The sequence below is a fragment of the Phacochoerus africanus genome, chromosome 11 (assembly GCF_016906955.1).
Source record: "Phacochoerus africanus isolate WHEZ1 chromosome 11, ROS_Pafr_v1, whole genome shotgun sequence".
In the NCBI taxonomy this organism is placed as follows: Eukaryota; Metazoa; Chordata; class Mammalia; order Artiodactyla; family Suidae; genus Phacochoerus; species Phacochoerus africanus.
The window spans coordinates 121825967-121846369 of record NC_062554.1 but is presented as its reverse complement, the minus strand read 5'-3'; the positions used below and the strand labels follow the sequence as shown (position 1 = coordinate 121846369).

At 56.5% G+C, this 20403-nt stretch overlaps 1 protein-coding gene across 3 annotated transcripts in view; it reads right to left on the bottom strand.

Moving 5' to 3' along the window:
• Positions 1-1802: 1802 nt before the first annotated feature.
• The window catches only part of KIAA1614 (KIAA1614 ortholog), a 38176-nt gene continuing 19575 nt past the window's right edge, over positions 1803-20403 (bottom strand). For all 3 annotated transcript variants that reach the window (XM_047752648.1, XM_047752649.1, XM_047752650.1), the window contains 6 exons: positions 16116-17563; positions 15173-15326; positions 12611-12869; positions 8943-9070; positions 8034-8218; positions 1803-2935 (listed from right to left, as the gene is read on the bottom strand). In XM_047752648.1, the coding sequence (XP_047608604.1) occupies positions 2742-2935; positions 8034-8218; positions 8943-9070; positions 12611-12869; positions 15173-15326; positions 16116-17563 (2368 nt within the window). In that variant the 3' untranslated portion in view covers positions 1803-2741. The remainder of the gene's footprint in view (positions 2936-8033; positions 8219-8942; positions 9071-12610; positions 12870-15172; positions 15327-16115; positions 17564-20403) is intronic.

Here is a 20403-nt window from a genome sequence, read left to right as displayed (position 1 = left end):
CAACCGTCGTCCTAAGGAGAGCGACATGCCCGAGGCCCAAGTGGGGGCCACTTTCTCTTCCGTGAGGTCGCAGTGGTAAATGCTTACCTGTGTGAGGCAACGTCTGGACACAGCGCGAACCAGCGCACCGTCCCTGGAGGGGCAGAGGGCAGACGCAGAGACTTCCAGACCTTTGCACCAGCTCTTTTTCCTCTGCGCCTGAACGACCTTCCTCTTCCTGAAAGTTCCTCCTTTTAAAAAGCGTGCGTGGGCGCACTTCCTCCCACGGCGCCTCCCCCAGCTAATCACTGATCACCCTCAGGCTCGCGCCCAGGCCTGAGCGGGCCTCCAGGTGCACCACTAGGCCAGGTGCTCCGTCTGCGCGTCTCCCCAGCCTCGGGCCCCATCAAGCAGAGCCCATCTTTCTCATCTCCCCGACCTCCTGCCTGGCACGTGGCCTGGCTCCTAGTTAACACATTAGGTCCTAAGTGAAAGGGTTCTGATGGGCCTGTGGGAGGCCAGGCCGGGCTGGATCCAGCTTTCTAGGGCAGCAGCTCCCCAGGCAGAGCAGATGGGGAGGGTCCAACCGGAGGCTGGACAAATCAAAGTCTCTTCCCACCCACAGAAGTTGGGGGCCAGCATCGCTTGACCCCAGATAGGAGCACCATCCTGGCAAGGAGAGCAAGGCAGGTGGACTTCACACACAGCCCAGAGTGCCCCCCTCCCTTCCCCTTCCATCAAGCCTTTTCGGGAAAGGGGGCGAGGGCTGCAGTAGGAAGCATGTGCCCCCAGTCAGAGGGCTCCGTCATTGTGGCTGAGCTTGGTTCTCCCTCTGTGTGACTGAAGACAATAAACGGAACATCCCTGGCAGGACTATTTTCGGGAGGAAATAAGATGTGTCAAGAGCCGATCCTGGCCCTGGGAAGTAGCAGGTGCAGCCCCTCGGAGGCAGCAGGTGCAGCTGCTCAGCACTCCTCCGAGACCTTTCCCTGCCTGAGCCCTGCCTTCGCTTCCCTTTCTTCCCCGCTGGGGCTCATTAAACCCTCCACTGAGAAAAGAGAGGTGCCACTGGCCCCTAGAAACGTTTTTCAACATGAAATTTCCCCAAAGGTTTATGACCACAAGGCCATGAGCTGGGGTGCAGGAGCCACCAAGGTTTCCCCACTCCTGTAGCATCTGCTTCGGGGCCATTTCTATGCGTTGGGGACCCCAGGTTGGTCTGAGGTGTCCCAGCGCCCTCTTCACCTGTTGAAGACTGAAGCACACTTGTTCCACTGGTCCCTGTGGTCCCCATGCCCCCTCCCCATCCTGCAGTGGTGGGGGTGCTCTGGGAGCGGCAGTAAAGAGACAGTGAAGAGGGGTTTTGACTGGCTCCCGCTGGCAAGGCCAAGGGGGGGGCACACACACCTTCCCCAGGATTGCCCGAGCCCTTCCCTATCCCCTTTCCCTCGGCCAACGTGCCTTCTTCAGTGACCTTGTCTGCTGAGAGCTGCAGCGACACTCACTTTCCTCTGCCTCTGCTGCTTTCACCACAGCCTGCACTCAGCCAGTTGCTCCGGCCCTCCTGCAGCCCGGCTGCCCCTCTCCAGGGCTTCTTAGCTCCGTTCTGGCTCCTGCTCCTAAATGCACCTTCCCCAGGGCTCCTTTCCCAGCCAAGGGGTGACCTCTGGAGGCATCTGCATCCTCCTGGCTGTCTCCCCAGCCCTCCCGCTCTGTCATGCCAACAGCCCACCTCTGTGCCCATGTCCCTCCCGCCCAGGCCCCTGCCCGCCTAGTGAAGGTAGAGGAGCAATCAGCCCAGAATTTAGCAATGCAGAGTGGGAGAAGTTTGAAGCTTGCTTTTTTAATAATTTAAGACACACACACAACCATCTACTCCCAGACAGTCCCAATCCTTCGTGAGTGGGAAGCGCCCAGGTGCGACAGCCCACCCCGCTGCGCCTGCCCCACCGTCTCCCCGCCAGTGGCCCACCCATGGCTACCCTCAGGGAGTCTGGGCAGAGAGCTCGTGGCTGGGGACAGCCTGGCATCAGCTGCAGCCTTCAGGAAGACAGAGGCAGAGGGGCAGGGCAGTGGGGGCAGGGCAGGGCTGACCAGAAAGAGGTCTCCGTTTCATGGTTTCCCTTCAACCTACACGTCACAAAGACTTCCCAGAAACTCTTAATAGTCTGGCTACTAGATAACATCTCCCAGATGTGCTCACACCAGACCACATGTGCCAATTTTTGGTTTGGACGCTATGGTCAATGGCTGTAAGGCTGTTACTCCAAGATGCTCTGCCCATTTCTGGAAAAAAGAGCAAAGGTGTCGTCCAATGGCAGCTGGGAGAAATGAGACTGAAAAAGGCAGGCTCGAGGCCAATATGCCAGGCACTTTCTTTGGTCCTGGAGTTGGAGGGAGGGGACCCAGGGGTGAGGAGATGCTTAGGGACCACCCAGAGGACCCCTGGGAACTTCTCTCCTCCCCCTGCCAAGAAAGGTGCAGGAAGACGCTGACACAACCTCAGGCCTGGTCAGGGCAGGGGACCCATATTCTTCTCCCCGGTTCTGCATAAATGAACATCCGTAAACAGAATTCACACACGGGCTCCTCCTCTCCTAGGAGGGCCGATCACAGAAGCCCTGCCACAGCCCAAGGGGTTACGTGCCACCGCGTTCATTTTCAGCAGACAAAGCAGCTTTGTGCGCCACATTCCCAGCCACCCCCCGGGGGCGGTTCAGGGTTTCCAAGGGGGTGACCGTGAGGGCAAAGGCACCTCTGGGTCACCGTGGCACAGGCCTCTGCCTCAGCACGCGGATTGACAAGCTCTCCGCGTGGGCCAGGAGCTCCCTAAGGTGGGCCAGGCCCAGCCCTGCAACCTTGGCCCCGTTCACCTCGAGGATCTCATCCCCCACCCCCAGCAGCCCCGCGTACAGCTTGGCCGTGCTCTCGTCAGCCATCTCCTGCACGTAGAACCCTGCAAAGGAAAACAGGGGCGTTTAACACAGGAGGCCAGAGCCAAGACACGCAGCTCTGGGGAACGCTGGGCGGAGGCCTGCTGTTTGGGGCGGGGGCCTGCTGTTTGGGGCGGGGGTGGGGGGGCAGCTGCTTCTACACACACACACACCCCATTATTCTGCTTCACAATCGCAACTGGCTTTATAAATAGAGACAGAGTACGGGTCTGCACAGTATCGCTTCATTTCTCCGTCTCCTCTTTTAAAAGGCCCCTACTACAAACAAGGCCTTAAGCTGTTATTGTTCGTGTATCCCCTAGTGGGACTGGGTTAGTCTTATCCTTTTCTGGGATGACCTTTGATTGTAAAATAGGAAAATAATGTTGACCAATTAAGACCAGACCTACTCCTTGCCTGGCACTGCGCTAGGTGGGATTCACAAATCAGACCCGGCCCTGGGGTTCCCGTTGTGGCCCAGCGGTTAACGAATCTGACTGCATCCCTGGACGCAGTTTGATCCCTGGCCTCGCTCAGTGGGTTAAGGATCCGGTGTTGCTGAGAGCTGTGGTGTAGGTTGCAGATGTAGTTCGGATCCCGCGTTGTTGTGGTTGCGGTGTAGGCCGGCAGCTACAGCTCTGATTCAACCCTTAGCCTGGGAACCTCCATATGCTGCAGGTGCAGCCCTAAAAAAGAGGAAAAAAAAAAAAAAAAAAGACCCAGTCCTATCATTGGAGTCAAGAATGTGGCTGAGGTCAAATCGAAACCTGGTTTGCTTCACAGGATTGTTTAGGACTAGCCCTGGTTCCTTACTTAGGATTTAGAGGCATCTGCACAAAAGCCTGGGAAACATAAAAATTTGAGCCTGATACTTAAGGACATGGGGCTCCCTTCTCCCCTCTTCAGACATGCCCTCTCCCCAAGCTGCCGTGAGAGGTCCCCCTGGCTGGGCCCCTTCCCTATGTCTCTAAGGCGGAGTGAGCCTCGGAAGAAGCTGCTTCTCCCTCTTTTCCTGGTTGCAATTCGGGGAATGTGCGTCGGTGGAGCAGGCTCCGGGGGCCTCCCCTGGCGACACAGCCAGGACAGTCCAGCTGAGGGGGCCCCTCTTGACTCAGCTTTTGCTGAAAACCTTTCGAGCTTCCCTTCGGCTGCTTCCACCTGAGAGAGGAAGGGAGGCATGGGGTCTTCCAGAGAAAGCTGAGCGCCCCTCACCCGTGCAGGGCAGGTGGGCCCACTGGAGGGCTGCAGGGTGGGGACCCTGTGCGGCTGACAGCATCTGCACGACTTGGCCCCCTCGATGCTCCCCAGCCCAGCTTGGCTGGCTGCTTCGAAACAGCAGCTGCCCCTGCCTGACTCCACTTCCTCGTTGTAGACTCAGCCTCCTTGGAAGGGACCCTCTCTGGCTTCAAGCCTTTTAAGGTGTCAGATACATCTTCTCTCTGGGCCACCCAGCCTGGAAGGATCTTCTGGCCCCCACACAAGTCAAGCTTTTCAGGGTCCACTCTCTGAAATTCGGGTTGGAAAGTGCATTGAAATCTCCAAGGCACCGGAAAGTCTGCAGCCTTGGGTTTAGCACATGCCCTCTGTGGACACAGTCCTGCTCCACAGTCTGAGCCGAGGACTCCCTTTCACTTCTTTCCTGCAAGGCCGGTTCCCCCCTGCTCGACAAGGTCTGTCTGGCATCTTGACCACACAGGCTTTCCTCTCAGCCCTTGTCCTGGCCTTTCTGTCTCCTCTCTGGGTGTTTTAGTGGCTTGCCCGCCTGTCTGCGTGGGCGTGGGCAGAGGACAGGTAAGGACAGGACAGGTGGAGCCTGCAGAAATGGCTGCTCTACAGCAGGACCTGCCAGTGGGGAGTGATGAGAAAAGCCAAAGGAATGCAGCCGGAGGACCAGACACTGCTGCCACGCCTGGCATTTCGGGAAGATTCTGGGGTAGGTGTCACAACTGCAGTCCTAACACACGATGACAGAGAGACTGCTGCTGGAGGCATCTCCTGTCTGCTGGAAATGGCCTTTGTTAGGATGTATGATCTCCGTGTTGTGTTCAATTAGAAGCAGAGGCAAAGCCTGCTGTTCTCACCTGCTTGTATAGAATCGGATGCGATAGCCAGCGGCTGAACGCCAGCATCTTGATGTTTCAGCGAGGAATACAAGCCAGCCCGAGCTCAGGGCCCCTCTGAGGCCCAGGAGAAGTGACCCTTGGCTACTGGAGGATGGCCTGTGGCAAGGAGGCACCAGCACCATCCATGCTCCATGTGCATGGGGACATTCAATGGCCACTTGCAGCAGCAGAAGCAGGGCACCACCTGGGCAGGACAGGGAAGTGCGTGCACCAGCCTGGGTGAGGAACACCCTGCAGAGCAGGCCAGGGCGGAGTCAAGAAGCTCTTGGTCATTAGAGAGCCCTGCCCATCAGCACCTCCGGACAGGTGATGGGGGAGGGGGTCCCGCTGCCCGCAAGGGGCCTAAAGAGCCTTTGGGGGAGGATGGGGGGAGCACAGAATGCCTGGTTGGTTACGATCCCACAATGACAGATCGTCTGTCCCCATCTGAAGTCCCCACTCTCCAAAGACATGTTCTTTTACTGAAGAGGAAAGGGAAGAAAAGTGCCAGGCGCTTTCCCCTGTACCTCACCGAATGACTCTTCCAGGTAGGGTTTCATTAGCTTCATTTTACAAATTGGAGAACTGAGGTTCAGAGAGGGTAAGTGCTTGCTCAAGGGCACACAGCAGAGATGCTGGAGTAAAAACCTTGCTCTCTCATTTAACTATGCCTGCAGACTGCCTCTCTGCAAGGACCCGTCCTCCAAAGGCGCAAGGAAGCTGGAGGAAAGGCCAGAGTGGCTAACAGCAACGGAGGCTCACAAATGCTGTCTCCCCATGAGGACAGACGGGTGCCCACCGGAGGGCCAGAGTGGGGAGAAACTCGTCCTCCCCACCTCTCACACTCAAGTAAAACTCACCAGCAAATACTCAAAATGACCTTCCAGTCGACCGGAATCTGGCCACTTCTCAGCCTTTCCAGGGCCACCCCAGTCTGAGCCGCCACCACCATGTCTTTGCTGGACTAGTGAAACAGCCTGAAAACTGGTCTCCCTGGTTTCCCCTTCATCCCACTTTAGTCTGTTCTCTCTATCACTTTTTTTTAGTTTTATTGAAGTGTGGTCAGTTTGCAAGGTTGTGATCATTTCTGCTCTACGATGAAGTGACCGGGTCTCACACACACACACACACACACACACACACACTCTCTCCGATTCTTCTCCCACACAGATGATCACAGAATGCGGGCAGAGCTCTCTGCGCCTCCCGGCAGGTCCCCACAGGCCCCCGTGTGCACACGCCCAGCCCACAGCCCAGTCCATCCCCCCACCCCGGACTAGGGTCCATTCTCCACACGGCCGACAATGACCCTGTTGAAAGTGTTACGTCAGGGTACGTCAGTCTCTGTTCTGAGCCCTGGGTGGCTCCTGTCTCACTGTCACAAAAGAGCCCCTTCTGGAGTTCCCGTCGTGGCACAGTGAAAATGAACCTGACGAGAAACCATGAGGTTGCAGGTTCGAACCCTGGCCACGCTCAATGGGTTGGGGATCTGGCATTGCCGTGAGCTGTGGTGTAGGTCGCAGATGTGGCTTGGATCCCATGTGGCTGTGGCTGTGGCGTAGGCCAGCAGCTGTAGCTCCGAGTAGACCCCTATCCTGGGAACCTCCAAATGCTGCGGGTACGGCCCTAAAAGAAAGACAAAAAAAAAAAAAAAAAGAGCCCCTTCTGAGCTCAGCTTCACCATTTCTGGGCTCGGCTGTCTCCCCACCTTTCTGCCCTCAGCTCAGGCTCTTCCTCTTGGGCCCCTCTGTCCAGCTTGACCTCCTTGTGGTTCCTCCCACAGGCCAACTGACTCCTGGCCCTCAGGGCTTCTGCACCGGCTGCTCCCTCTGCCTGGGAAGCGCATCCCCAGACCCCACGTGGGGCCACCCCCTTCACTCCTGTGTCTGTCTGCTCGGGGGTCTCTTCTCAGAAAAGCTGCACCACCGGCACTCCCAGCTCCCAGCACACGGGCCTCACCCTGCTTTACTTGTGCTTGTGTCTCGGTACTTTGTGCTGACACATGTAACACACATAAACATCTGTCTACCGGGTGTATATATGTCTATGTGTGTATACACAGACAGAGCTACTTATAGGCTCACTCCCTCAAGGGAATGTGTCCTCCCAAGGAGGAGGATTCTGTCTGCTCCATTTACTCCTCTAACCCCAGTATCTACAGCACCTAGGAGGTGCTCAACATACATTGCTGAGAAACAACTGTTGGAACAGAGGCAAGAACGCGCTGCAGTCTGCGACTCTGGCAGCAGGCAGATTTTTGTCGGCTAAATAACTTTGACCTAGGAGATCAGAGCAAAGACTAAACCCTCCGCAGCAGAGCCCAGCCGGGGCGGCCTCAAGCGTTCTCTCTGGTCTGTGTCTCCCTTCCTTTCTCCCCTCTTCCTGCCTTCCCGCTACCACACTCCCTTCCCAGTTCATCTCATCTGAGAACAGGGCTTGCAGGCTCACTCGCCCTCTCATGGGTTCTGGCCCGCAGACCTCAGGCCAAGGCCTGGGCAAATCATTGTGCCCTAAAAGATTCAAGGGGCAGGGCTGATAAAGGGCCAGGGTACAGAGGGATGTCCAGGGCCCCTCCCTGACGCTGCCAGTGCTGAATCAGGACTTAGTGGGCTGCCCAGCCAGGGGCCTGGAGCCAGATCCTCCCTGCGGGAGGGGCCGGGATGCACAGCCAGGCAGGCACGGTCCACGTGCCTGGACACACTCCATAGCTCGAAGAAGGGAACCAGTTCGACACACCAGCCACATCAAAGGGATCCGGAGAACCAGCCAGCACAAACGACCTCCTGGCTCTCAATGAAAAGATGGCGTTGAGATTCAGATTTCAAGATGTCAGCAGGTGGCAAAGGGACAGTGGGGTAGAGCCTGCCACCTCTACCCCCTGGAGGGGAGAATTCCAATCCTTTCACTGAGAGGCTCTGTGTCCAGAGCTTGTTGCTCAGCCAAAGACCCACAATGGCCAGAACTGTTGTGGTTTGCTACGGCCCCAGGTTTGTGGAGCCAGAAAGGGGAGCGGGCCTACCTGAGTCCCGGCGTCCATTCCCAGAGGCCACGCAGAAGCCAAAAGTGCCCTCTGGGGAGCGCTGGAGCTGCAGCTGGCACGTGCCATCTGAGAACACCTCCATCACGCGGCCCACGGTGCGAGCCAGGCCCGGGGCGCTCACGTCCTCCACGCTGAGGGCACGCCGGGACGGCGTCTTGGCTGGCCTGTGAGCAACCAGAGACAAGTGAGGGCGACCGGGGCTGGGCGCTGGGTCCCAGCCACTCCCCAGCTGGAAGATGACTGAGGCTGCTAGCCAGGGCTGGGCCCAGAGAGTTCCCAGAGCCATCTGATGCTCTGCAGAGCCAGAAGCCCCTACCCCACAGCAGTAGCTTTTAAACTTTTTAGGTGCAGAGATCGCTCTGAGATTTGGCAAAAACTGTAATTTTATATAAAATTTCCAGGAGTTAAGAGACCCACTGAAGTCCCTCCACGGAACCCCGAGTAGAGCAGAAAGCCTAGAAGGTCTCGTCAGAGAGGGTAGGATTTCTCTAAGCAGGGTCACAGGTCAAGGGCCTCTTCCAGGGCCCTGTCTCTTGATCTTTAGTCAGATCTTTAGCTGGGCTAGGAAGCTCTCTGAACCTTCTGATTTCAAGATATCACTAGGGAGCAGTAGGATGGAGGAATCAAACCTCCCAACTCTACAGCTGCAGAAACCCCAAGGCTTTTCAGATCTCAGCTGCAGGGGACAAGGGCACGGAGGTGCAGGTGCAGACTGCAAGACCCCCAAGGCACCCTAACCCTAACCCTAACCCTAAGCCAGCCAGCCTTGTTTTCTCTTTTGAAGGGACCCCACTCAGGCCATGCTGCTAAGGAGGGAAGGAGTTAAGCAGCAAGCTCCACAATGCATGGACCTTGGGTTTACCCTCCAAATCACTTGCCCCCTCTTACCTGCCAGCTGCCCTGGGGTTTCCTGGCTCCTCTACCAGGTAGAGGTTGGCCCGGTCCACCTTGCCACTCAGCAGAGAATGGAGGTTCTGAAGGGAGGCAGCTTTCCGATGTTGGCGAGAGGGTGACACCTGGTGGGAAAAGCCCAATATTGCAGGTGAGAAAAGCCACCTGGCAAGGGGTTGACAGAGACCGCCCCCCCCCACTCCTGACCACAAACCTGAGAGCCAGCTAAGTAAGTTCAGGTGGAGTTCCCATTGTGGTTAGTGGTTAACGAACCCCACTAGTACCCATGAGGACACAGGTTCGATCCCTGGCATCACTCAGTGGCTTAAGGATCCAGCGGTGCTGTGAGCTGTGGTGTAGGTTGCAGGTGCGGCTTGGATCTGGTGTTGCTGTGGCATAGGCCCGTGACTACAGCTCCAATTCAACCCCTGGACTGGGAACTTCCATATGCTGTGGGTGCGCTCCTAAAAAATGACGAAAGACAATAAATAAAATAAAAATAACGGTATAAGCTTTTGTTATTATTTCAAAGTGCTTAACAGGGAATAACCATAACTTACCTAAGGAGATGGGCCTATGTAGGTATCCTGAAGCTTGAATTGTTTAAAAATATTTTGGCTGAAATAGCAACTGAATACCATAAATATTAATTATCTCATTGATTAAGAAAAATTGAATTTTCTCACTGATCAAGAAAAAAAGGCGAAATAAAATTAATTACAGAATAATAAACACAATTTTTTTTCCTCTTTGGCCACGTCCATGGCAGGCAGAAGTTCCTGGGGCCAGGGATCAAACCTGCACCACAGCAGTGACAACTCCAGATTCTTAACCCGCTGAGACACGTGGGAACTCCAATAAACACAATTTTAGAGTTAAAAATCTTACATACTCTTGTGATTCTTTAGTATCCCTTTTATAATGGTTGACATTAAAATTTATTCAATCTAAGTATGTACCTATAAAACATTGTACATAAAAAGATGGACAAGACAAAAGTCCCTCAAGGAGTTCACACAACGGTGGCGGTGAGGGGGTCACTGACAGATGAAAAGCCCTAAATTCTTGTTGTAAGTGCCAGGCTAGAAGCACAGACGGTGACCTGCAGGGAAGCAGAGCGAGACTCAGCTCAGGAAGCCCTGGGACACTGGAGGGGCGCACGCCTGGGCGGGCCTGAAGCATGAGCTCCCCAAGTGAAGACGGAGATGGCAGAAGAAACAGCATACACAGACCTGGAGGGATGGGAGAAAGCCTGGATGTCCTGGAACATTCTCCTGGCCTGCGTGGCTGGACCGCAGAGGTGATGGGAGATGGGCCGGAGCCAAGGGCCAGACCTGGAAGGACTTTATATGACCTGCCAGGGAGCCACTAAGTGACGTTACTCTGAAGAGGCACAAGGTCAGGTCTCCGTTCTAGAAACGGACCCAGGGAGGCTATTCAGGGGTGGGGGTGAGGGTGGGGATGGCAGAGCCAGAGGCTGACTTCTAAACAGGTCCTCCACGCGTTCTTCCCCACACTGGGAATCCGTGCTGGCAGGAAGTAAGCCAGATCATCAAGAAGCTTAGGAGGGGGCCCTGACCTTGGTCAGCGTTCAGGAGGGCTTCCTGGGAGAAGTCACATTTAACTCAGCCGGGAAAGACAAGCCGGGGTTCCCTAGGGCAGCGGGGAGCGGAGAGAGGAGCCTTCCAGATGCAAAGGTCCCAGAGCCACAGCCACAAGAGGGCATGGGAGCAGCCCGCGTGGCGGGTGAGGACCAGCCGCTGCCCGCTCAGGAGGGCAAAACGAAAGCCAAGGCGTGTAGCATCCGTCCACCCGCTGCCGCATGCACTCAGCGCAGGACAGTCCAACAGGGAGGCTTCGCCCTGAGCGACCTCATGACCATATCCGGGAGACGTCGAGTCTTGTTTGACGTTCTTTTTCTGGTTCTTCAGCAGTTCTTTCTGCTGCTCAGTGCCCCCTGCCCTGGCTCCCAGCCTTTGTGGCCAGCCTCCTGTCTATTCTGCCCGCTCAACGTTGGTCGCTAACAGCCCCTCTATCACACTAAGGGGCTGTGACTTCCCTCAGGTTTACAGAGGCTGAAGCTCTGATGCCCATACCTCCAGGCACCAAGGTTCAGACACGAGGGGGACAAAGCTGACTTCCTGAGAAAAGCAGATTCCTGGAGCACAGGGTCCCTCTAGGCTTTTCTCCCCAGCGTGGGATGCTTTGCTTCTGTTTCTCTGCCTCCATCTATTCACCCAGCAAACATTTATACTGTACGTGGTGTAAGACCACCGATGGAATTTTCATTCCGCCTGCGTTCTCTTCCTGACTTCAGCCTGAAAAACGAAAGATCCACTGCCCCAAACCACGGTCACCTGCTCTGTGCTGCCCAGAGGAGGGGGCAGGAGAGAAGAACAGACGTCATATCTGGAAACACCTGGAGGAGAACAGTGCTTTCAGAGCTGAGAGTCAGGCGCTGCTGATGGTTTGCTGCTGCACGTGGAAGGGGAAATTGACACACACACACACCCACACACACCTTTTTTTTTCTTTTCTTTTTCTTATTCAGCCACACCCTCAGCATATGGAAGTTCCCTGGCCAGAGATCGAATTTGAGCTGGAGCTGCAGCAACAATGGATCCTTAACCCAAATTCTTAACCCACTGTGCCAAGTCAGGGACTGAACTGATGCCTCCACAAAGACAGGCCAGATCATTAGCCCACTGTGCCACAGAGGGAACTCCTGGGAGGGGGACCTGTAGCAGGCTGCCCTGCATTCACTCACTCCCTTATTCACTCACTCCCTTATTCACTCCCTGCTTATTGAACCTGTTGTACTAAATACTGGCAAAGATCAACTGGTGTCTCCTCAAAGAATTCACATTCCACCGAGGGGAGACGGGAACAAATCAATTCAATACTATGTGACAAGTTCCATGAAGCACAGAAGCACAGGATGAGAAAGGAACACAAAGCCAAGGCTCCCAGCTCAGCCTAAGGAAGGGTTGCAAGCAGCTTCCCAGAGGAAGCAGCACCTTAAGTGTCGGTGGCTGAGCAGACATGAGCGGGTAGAGAAGGAGAAAGAACATTTCAGGTGAAGGTTCAAAGTCAGACAGTGTGGCCTGATTACCGAACTGCAAGGTCCAAGCTAACTGGGACTGAGCGTCAGGGAAGTGATGAGATGAAAGGAGTCAGATGACAGAAACCCTTTGGCAATGTCGAGGGACCTGAACTTTGCCCTGCGGGTGATAAAGGACAACAGAAGAAGGTTAACAAGGGGGTGACAAGGCCAGATTTGCACATCAGGAGGACCACTCTGGAAGCCACCTGGAGAAAGACAGGGCAGGGCTGCCAGGGAAGAGGCCACTGAGGAAATCCAGGGGTGAAGTGATTTGTGCTACTAACAGAATTGCTGCGGCCATGGAGAAGGTTCCAGAATGATCTGCAATAGATGCCAGGACTTGGCAGAGGTGGCAGAGTGGGGAGGAGGAAGGGAAGGGTCTAGGATGGGGTGGCGGGGATCCACCTGGCACAAGGGGACCGTGGGGACGCTGTGGCTCCCCTTTCTCCCCCTGGGGTCCTGGGGGCAGCATCCTCCCGGTCTTTCTCTGTCCACCTTTCCTTCCAGGGGTGGCTAGACCCCCTCTGGCCTCGTGCCCCTTGGCTGGGCCCCTGGGACTCACCAGACGCAGGGACTGTAACGACGGGGCCCTCCTCACTCTGGGGGCGCTGGTGTGCGGAGCCAGTCCGGGCGCAGGGGGCTGCAGCTGTTCCACACTGTAGCTGCGGGACTTGCTCAGCTTGGGCCGTGGGCCCTGACTCAGGGCCGAGAAGAGCTTTTTCAGCCCCAGGGTGGAAGCGATGCCGCCGCTGCTTTTCTTGCTCTTGTCAGAAGGGGCAGCTGAGGGCGGGCCGGGCCCTGCTCTGACCCCTGGCCGTGCTCTGAAATGCAAAGAGGGCGGTGAGCTGGGTGGGGGAGAACTGGGGAGGCGGGGGGGGGGGGAGGGTGCGGGGGGGGGCTTCAGGCCAGCAGCAGCAATGCCGGGTGGAGGAGGTGATGGCCAGGCTCCCAGTGGAAGGCTGAGTGGACTCCTCGGAGCCTCTGCTGGGGCTGGGGGCGGGGAGGGGGGGTCACGCGGTCCACCAGCCATCCATTCCCCCAGTATTTCTTCAGAACCTCTTCTAAGCCTCGTGTCAGCACTGGCACGTGGCAGATCAGTGGAGTGTGTGGCAAGCACGACAGGCAAGGTCCTCGCTCTTGGGAGCTTGTGAACAGCAGAACAAGAGCAGTAAACAAAGGAGAAGACCCATCAGTGGCCCGTGAGCAGAATGAAGCAGAGAGGGACCGGGTGGCCGGGCAAGGGCTCTCTGGAAAGATGACATTTAGACCATGAGCTGAATGGCAGGAAGGGGTCAGTCCTGTCAAGCCTGGAGGTGAGAGCTCCAGGGCGAGGGAACAGCTGAAAGCACAGCTCGAAGCAGGAGGAGGCTCGGTGTGTGGTGGGTTCAAGGACATGACAACGGGGCCAGGCCCCCAAGACCTGGACACAGTGAGCGAGGGTGGTGCTTCACAGAATGAAGCAGAGAGGAACAGAGGTGGCCCAGACAGGTGGCCTGAGGCTGGACGGCACTGAGCGGTCAGCCAAGGCGAGGGGTTTGAGGTCCAAGTGAGAGGAAAAGCCACTGCAGAGTTTTCAGCAGGAGAAATGACATCCCTGAATTAAGAGGGGTTTTTTTAATTTGTTTTTTTTTTTAGGGGTTTGTTTTCGTTTTTGTTTTGGCTGTGCCTGCAGCATACAAAAGTTCCTGGGCCAGGACTGAACCTGCACCACGGCAGTAACCTGAGCCACCGCAGTGAGAATGCTGGATGCTTATCTTGCTGAGCCTCCAAGAACTCCTTGAATTAAGGTTTTCAAAAGGCACCTTGGACTGTTGTGTGGGGGAGGGACTCTGGAGGCTAGGGGGCAAGAGAGAGGAAGCAGAAGGTAGGCAGGGAACATTCCATCTGTCCAGAAAGCAGGAATGTGCTGAGACCAGGAGAAACGCCATCAAGGAGGCTGCAGGAGCTGGAGGAGACTGGCCAGGGGATGAGAGGAGGAGAGAAGGGAGACGGGCAGCCCAGCTGACTCCCCGAGAGGATTTTTAAAAATTTTTCTATGGCTGCACCCACGACATATGGAAGTTTCCAGGCCAGGGACTGAATCTGAGCCGCAGCTATGACCTATGCTGCAGCTGTGGCAATGCTGGATCCTTTAATCCACTGCACCGGGCCAGGGATCGAACCCGTGCCTCCGCAGTGACCCAAACTGCTGCAATCAGACTTTTTTTTTTTTGTCTTTTGTCTTTTCTAGGGCCACACCTGTGGCATATGGAGGTTCCCAGGCTAGGGGTCGAATCAGAGCTGTAGCTGCCAGCCTGCACCACAGCCACAGCAACGCAGGATCCAAGCCTCGTCTGCAACCTACACCACAGCTCATGGCAACGCCGGATCCTTAACCCACTGAGCAAGGCCAGGGCTCGAACCCGCAACCTCATGGTTCCTAGTTGGATTCCTTTCCGCTGTGCCACAACGGGAACTCCTGCAATCAGATTCTTAACCCGCTGTGCCACAGCAGGAACTCCTTGGGGAAGCAGCTTTTACCTGGAGTGATCCAGAGTGCCGCCAGGCCTCTCAGGCATCCTTGCGGAGATGTTGGGGAAGAGGATCACAGATCTGGAGTTCTGGGGAACACGTGGGGTCGGAGCTTGAGACCTGGCTTCAGTGGCATGTGAAGCCTTGGGTTGCACGTCACCAGGAGTGGTGCACAGTGGGGAAGAGAAGGCCCGGCCAGAGGACCAGCGCACCACAGCTCTGAGGCCCCAGAGCAAGACTCAGACCCCCAGTACTGGAGGAGAGCAAGGAGCCAGGAATGCAGGGCTGTTTCCTAGGCCAGAGTCAGGAGCAAATCCTCTCAGACAGAGAGCCCATCCTGGGAGCACCTCAAGGGCTGGGACCTCGGCGCAGCTTGCCCAGCACAGTGCCTGGAGCTCATGGCCACTCGATGTAAGTTCAGTGGGTGAATAACCACAGACGTGGGACTGAAGAGGGCCGGGGGAGGAGTGGCCATGCTTCACCCAGGACAGGAGCCCTCGGAGGAGCTGGGAGTAGTGAGGTTATCATGCTACCACTTTAGGGGGTCTCCTCCTGCACCCAGTGCCCCAGTCCCCCACCTCCTGCAATGAGGGCTCACGCTCTTGTCACCCACCTGGATGACACATGTCCTGTGGAACTCGGCTCTGTCCTCTGCAGGTCTCCCTCTGGTTTCTGGCTGGACCCTGGCTCCTCAGAGGCCAGCGGGACGGTCATGCCCACGGAGCTGAGGGTGCTAACAGCTGCTGAACTGCAGCCCTGGAGTCTTCCTGCAACAACCATAGAACCCTGCTGTGTCACTGACCCATCCCGAAAGGTCAGAGCTGGGGAGGGGGACACTCCCAGCAAGAGGCAGCAGAGCCAGAGGACGAGAGGAGCGGGGGTTGGGGGGTGCCAACGGTGGGTTCCTGGGACAAGAACCACCATCTTCTTGGCTCCGATATTCCACAGCTTAAACGACAGCCACCTTTTTGGGGGCATCTCTGATATGCCAGGCAATGAGTTAAACCTTCTACAGAGACTATTTCATGGGTTTCTAGGAGATGGTTCTACTATCACCCTCAGGTTACAGAGGAGGAGACAGGAGCAGCCTAGGACCTCCTGGCTAATGAGAGGAGCAGCCTCAACCGGCCCTCTGTTCCAGGCCTTGGGGAGGTCAAGGCCAGGCTGCCCAGAAGGGTCAGCAGGTCTCAGAACAGAAGCCCTGCAGGAAGCGGGGAGCGGCAGCCAGCAGCCAGTCTAGAGGCCCCTGGAGGGAAGAAAACTACGCCCTAGCGCAGGGCAGGTGGGATCTCAGGGTGCGAAAGCATTAGCGTCCCCGTGGGCAATGGAGGGGGCGGGACGGCCGCTCAGCATCCGCATCCTCACTACGGTCCATGTGGCCTGTCACCTCTCTGCCCTCTCCCCTCCACTCTGCTTCTACACGGCTCCGAGAGCTGCGGGGGCTGCTAGGAGCGGTGCATGGCTACGTCATCTATTGGGATGAACCCTACGTGAAGACCGAGACCCAGCCTGCGGTCTCTGGTCTAGGACCGCCCTCGCCCGGGGCAATCCCGTACCATCTCTGCAGTCCTTCACGGGTGCTTTGGGCTCCTTCTGCCCCTGGCCCTTGTGGATGCTTCCTCCCCGGGGCTCCTGTGGCCCCTGGGGTGTGCTGTTGCAGTTCTTGTTGCCCAGGGCCTGCAGAGGGTGCCTGACGTGGGGGCTGCGGAGTGGGGGCTGTGGCGGGGTGAGCTCACAGGTCCTGGGAACTTCGCCTCTTGAAGGAGACGGGCGGATGTCCACAGGCTCTCCTTGGTCACCCCGCTTGCGAAGCCCAGCCAGGGCTGCCTTCCTATGAGAGGTGGTTTTCTTTGCAGAGGGAGGGGTAGGCTTCCAGCCTTCAGGGGGGAGGGGAGCGGTTGGCTGCTGGGCCTGGCGGGGGGCAGAGGGCTCTGGGTGGCTCTGGTGGCTTTCTGTAACCTGGGCTTGCCAGTCCGGCCCCGAGGAAGAGGCCACAGCACAGGCTGCCCAAGGATCCTCCGGGTGAGCCCAGTGATTCTCCAGCCCTGGTCCAGGCTGCCCCTGGGACCCCAGGGGAGCCCTCTTAGAGTCTTGGGCGGGAGGCTTAGAGGCAGCATCTTCTCTGGGGAGCAGGGTCTCCTCAGGCGTGTGTCCTGTGCCTTCTATGGCCTCACCTGACACCTCCACAAGCTCTGGCCCAGGCAGGTAGTGAGGGGCCTGAGGACCCAGGAGAGGCTCCCTTTCTGCCCTGCGTAACCACCTGTGGCCTCCACGAGGCCTGGAGGCCCGCACGCGAGGACTGGTCCCACGGGCCCTGCTGGGCTGGGTGCTCCCGGCCTCCTCACTGTCGGTCCTGCAGCTGTCAGAGGTGTCGGTGCTGTCCAAGGCCGAGTCCACCTCCTCGGCGCGTGCCTGGTCCCCGATGTGTGTCTCCCGGATCCACTCGGTGTGGAGCCCAGGCTCGGTGGGGAGGAGCCCGAGTGTGGCGCTCAGGCCCTGTGACAGGAGCGGCTGCGGCAACACCCCATCCATCCTGTGCGCAGCTCTGGGCTCCCGAAGGACCCCCAGGTCGGGGGTGATGCAGTGGCCGCAGGCATGGCACCTCCTCTCGCTGCCCCAAACAGGCGGTGGCACTGGGAGGCCCCTGGGCTCCGGCCCACTCAGCAGCGGGTGGAGAGACCCCGCTCCGGGGTCCCGGCGCCAGTAGCCCCCGTAGATGTAGTCGGCGAGGTCGGGCTTGGAGCGCAGGGGACCTTGGTCGGCGGGCTGCAGCGTGGTGCTCAGCCCCTGGCGCTGGCGCTGCTGCAGCCGCTCCAGGTAGCGGGACTCGGCGTCGCGGGCTGACTCATCCTCAAAGCGGACGTGCGACGGGGAGGCGCTGCGCTTCGGCCGCTGCCCACTGCTGGACTCCCCGCTGGAGGAGTCACTCGTGTTCCCATTCTGGAGGTTGTCTCTGCCGGCAAAGGTCATCCTCGGGTCCAGGGCTGGGCTTTTCCGCCCATCTCTGATGGGGAGGCAGGAGAAGGGAGGTCATGGGCAGAAGGAGGGGACGGAGGTGCGGATTCCTCCCTGGGCACCCCAGCCCTACTGCTCCACCCTGGGGTGCAGTTTCCCACAATGCTCCAAGCAGCTACAGCCCAAAGTCGCCCCAAATCAGGTTCCTCGGGGACCAGGCAGCAAAGCAGAGGAGTTGACAAGCCCATCCTGATTCCCAACACAGAGCTAAAGAAAATGAACATGGCCTTTATGGTTGGCTTTCCCTCGGTTGCCTGGCTCAGCCTGAGTTAAGATGAAACACTATTAAACTCTGGCTGGCACAAAAGGATGATACAGACGTCCCCGTGTGTGCTTGTGTGTGTACGTGTTTAGAAGGGAGCCTGGCCATCGTAAGCATCTGGTGATCTGTGATCAGCTGTGGCAATATTTTATTTGTTAGAAAGGTTTAAGGGGACGAGCACATTTTAAGTCTCTGCAGAGACTGTGTGGGCCTAAGTCCGGTTTCTAAGCATTCCTGCTCTCAAAAGTGTCCACCGGGGGAGGGTTCCTAATCACCTTGCTTGGACGGAGTTTCGACAGAGTGACACCGGACTCTCCACCTTGTCTGTTCCAACATCCCCTCCTGTACCTGCCCCACCCCAGCCCCTCACACATGCGCGCATCCTGAAAAGCTGTGACAACAATTCCTGTGCTAGGAAGAGTCTTCACATTCTGTCATCAGCCTTGGCTCTGGGAGACACTGGCTGGCGGTCAGATCCCGCTCAGCTGAAGGAAACACCTGTACCAACCTCACACCGAACCGCTGGAGCCAGGTAATCTGACTTTCAGGCCACTATGGAACCTGGCCCACAGGCCACTTCCTCTGAGGCCACCTAAAGCAGGACCGCATTCCCCCCTTCCTTTTCGAGGCAGCACCTCCCCACCAATCTATGCTAAGTGGCTGGTTTCACATCTTTTCTCTTATTTGTCTCTCTTTGTCACTCATACTAGACCCGTGAAGTGGCCTCTTCTCCACTGGTCCTCCTGGAGCACAGCTTCCACACACCACCCCTCAAGGGGACACAAGACCAAGTTCACGGTCTTTGAGGTAACAATGCAGGCCCTCTACATCCTCTGCTTTCCTCTCCAGCTCTATCCCCGCCCCCACCACCTGTACGGCCTCCAGGCCTTTCACTCCATCTACCTCATGCAGCCCTCCTGCCATCATTTCCTGGAATCTTTCTTCTTAACCTGACTACATTTGAATCCTCATCATTAAATTTCACCAGTGTAGATACCACTGTGTGATGGTTAATTTTATGTGTCAACCTGGCTAGGTTATGGTGCCCAGGTACTGCTCAAACATTATTCTTGATGTTTTGGGGAATGTTCTTTCCTTTCTTCCTTCCTTCCTCCCTCCCTCCCTCCCTCTCTCTCTCTCTTTCTTTCTTTCTTTCTTTCTTTTCTGCTTTTTAGGGCCACACCTGCAGTGTATGGAAATTCCTGGGCTAGGGGTCAAATTGGAGCTGCAGCTGCCAGCCTATGCCACAGCCACACCAGATCTGAGCTGCATCTACAACCTATACTGCAGCTCACGGCAACACAGGATCCTTAACCCACTGAGTGAGGCCAGCGATCGAACTTGCATCCTTGTGGATACTAGTTGGGTTCATAACCCGGAAGCTACAACAGGAACTCCCTGTGAAGATTTTTTTTGGATAACAGTAACATTTAAGCTGGTGGACTTCAAATAAAGCTGATCACCCTCCATGATGAGCTGGGCCTCATCTAATCAGTCGAAAGTCTTTTTTTTCCCTTTCTTTCTTTCTTTCTTTCTTTCAAGAGCCACACTTGCAGCATACGAAAGTTCCTGGGCTAGGGGTCAAATCAGAACTGCAGCTTCTGGCCCCCACCACAGTCATAGCAACACTGGATCCAAGCTGCATATGCAGCCTACGCCCAGCAAGTGCCAGATCCTTCACCCACTGAGGAAGGTCAGGGATCGCGCCCATATCCTCACAGACACTGTTAGGTTCTTAACCCTCTGAGCCACAACGGGAACTCCTGAAAGTCTTAATAAAGACTGATCTCCCTGAGGAAGAAAAAATTCTGCCAGCTGACTGCTTAGATTTGAGATGCAACTCTTCCCTGGGTCTCAAGGCTGCCAGCCTACCCTGCAGACTGTACGTCAGCCTCCATGATACTGTGAGGCAACTCCTTAAAATGAAATTTTCTGTCTATGAATAACACAATTGTGTGGCCTCTCTCTTTGGAGAACGCTGACCAATCCATCATGATGATGTCTCCTTCTCTGAGTGCCCAGGCCATTCACCTGTCATCACAGACTCGGACGATGTCAGGGCTGGAAGGGACGTGTCTACAAGGGAGAGGATACACGAGACCGGTCCCTAGGCTGACCGGCACAGGAACAGCTGAGGAAGGCAGGTTGCGGGAACTTTTTCTCCCTCAGAAGAAAACAGAACTAGACACTGACCATGCTCCTGGTCAAGTCGTGTCTGGAGACAGGGGCCTGGATTTGAGAGGCCTGCTGTTTCTTTCCAGTTACTAAGAAGAGTACCGAGTGGCCAGTCATCTGTGCCACATGCTTTATGTGCTATGTGACGGTTCCCAGTCCCCGAAGAGCCTGGGAAGGTCTCCCTAATCATACCCCACTCCTAGCACGATGTGCTCGAGCTTGTCCTGACACCCCAACAACTTATTATAGTGAAATGCATGTGAGTGATCGGTTCATTTACCAAACCTTCCTCTCCTTGGATGCTTCAGTGATTCCGCAGGATGGATGCCAAGGCTCTGAAAAAGGCTGCCTTAACCTGAGTTCCTTCTTCACCCCATTTCTAGCTCCCCAAA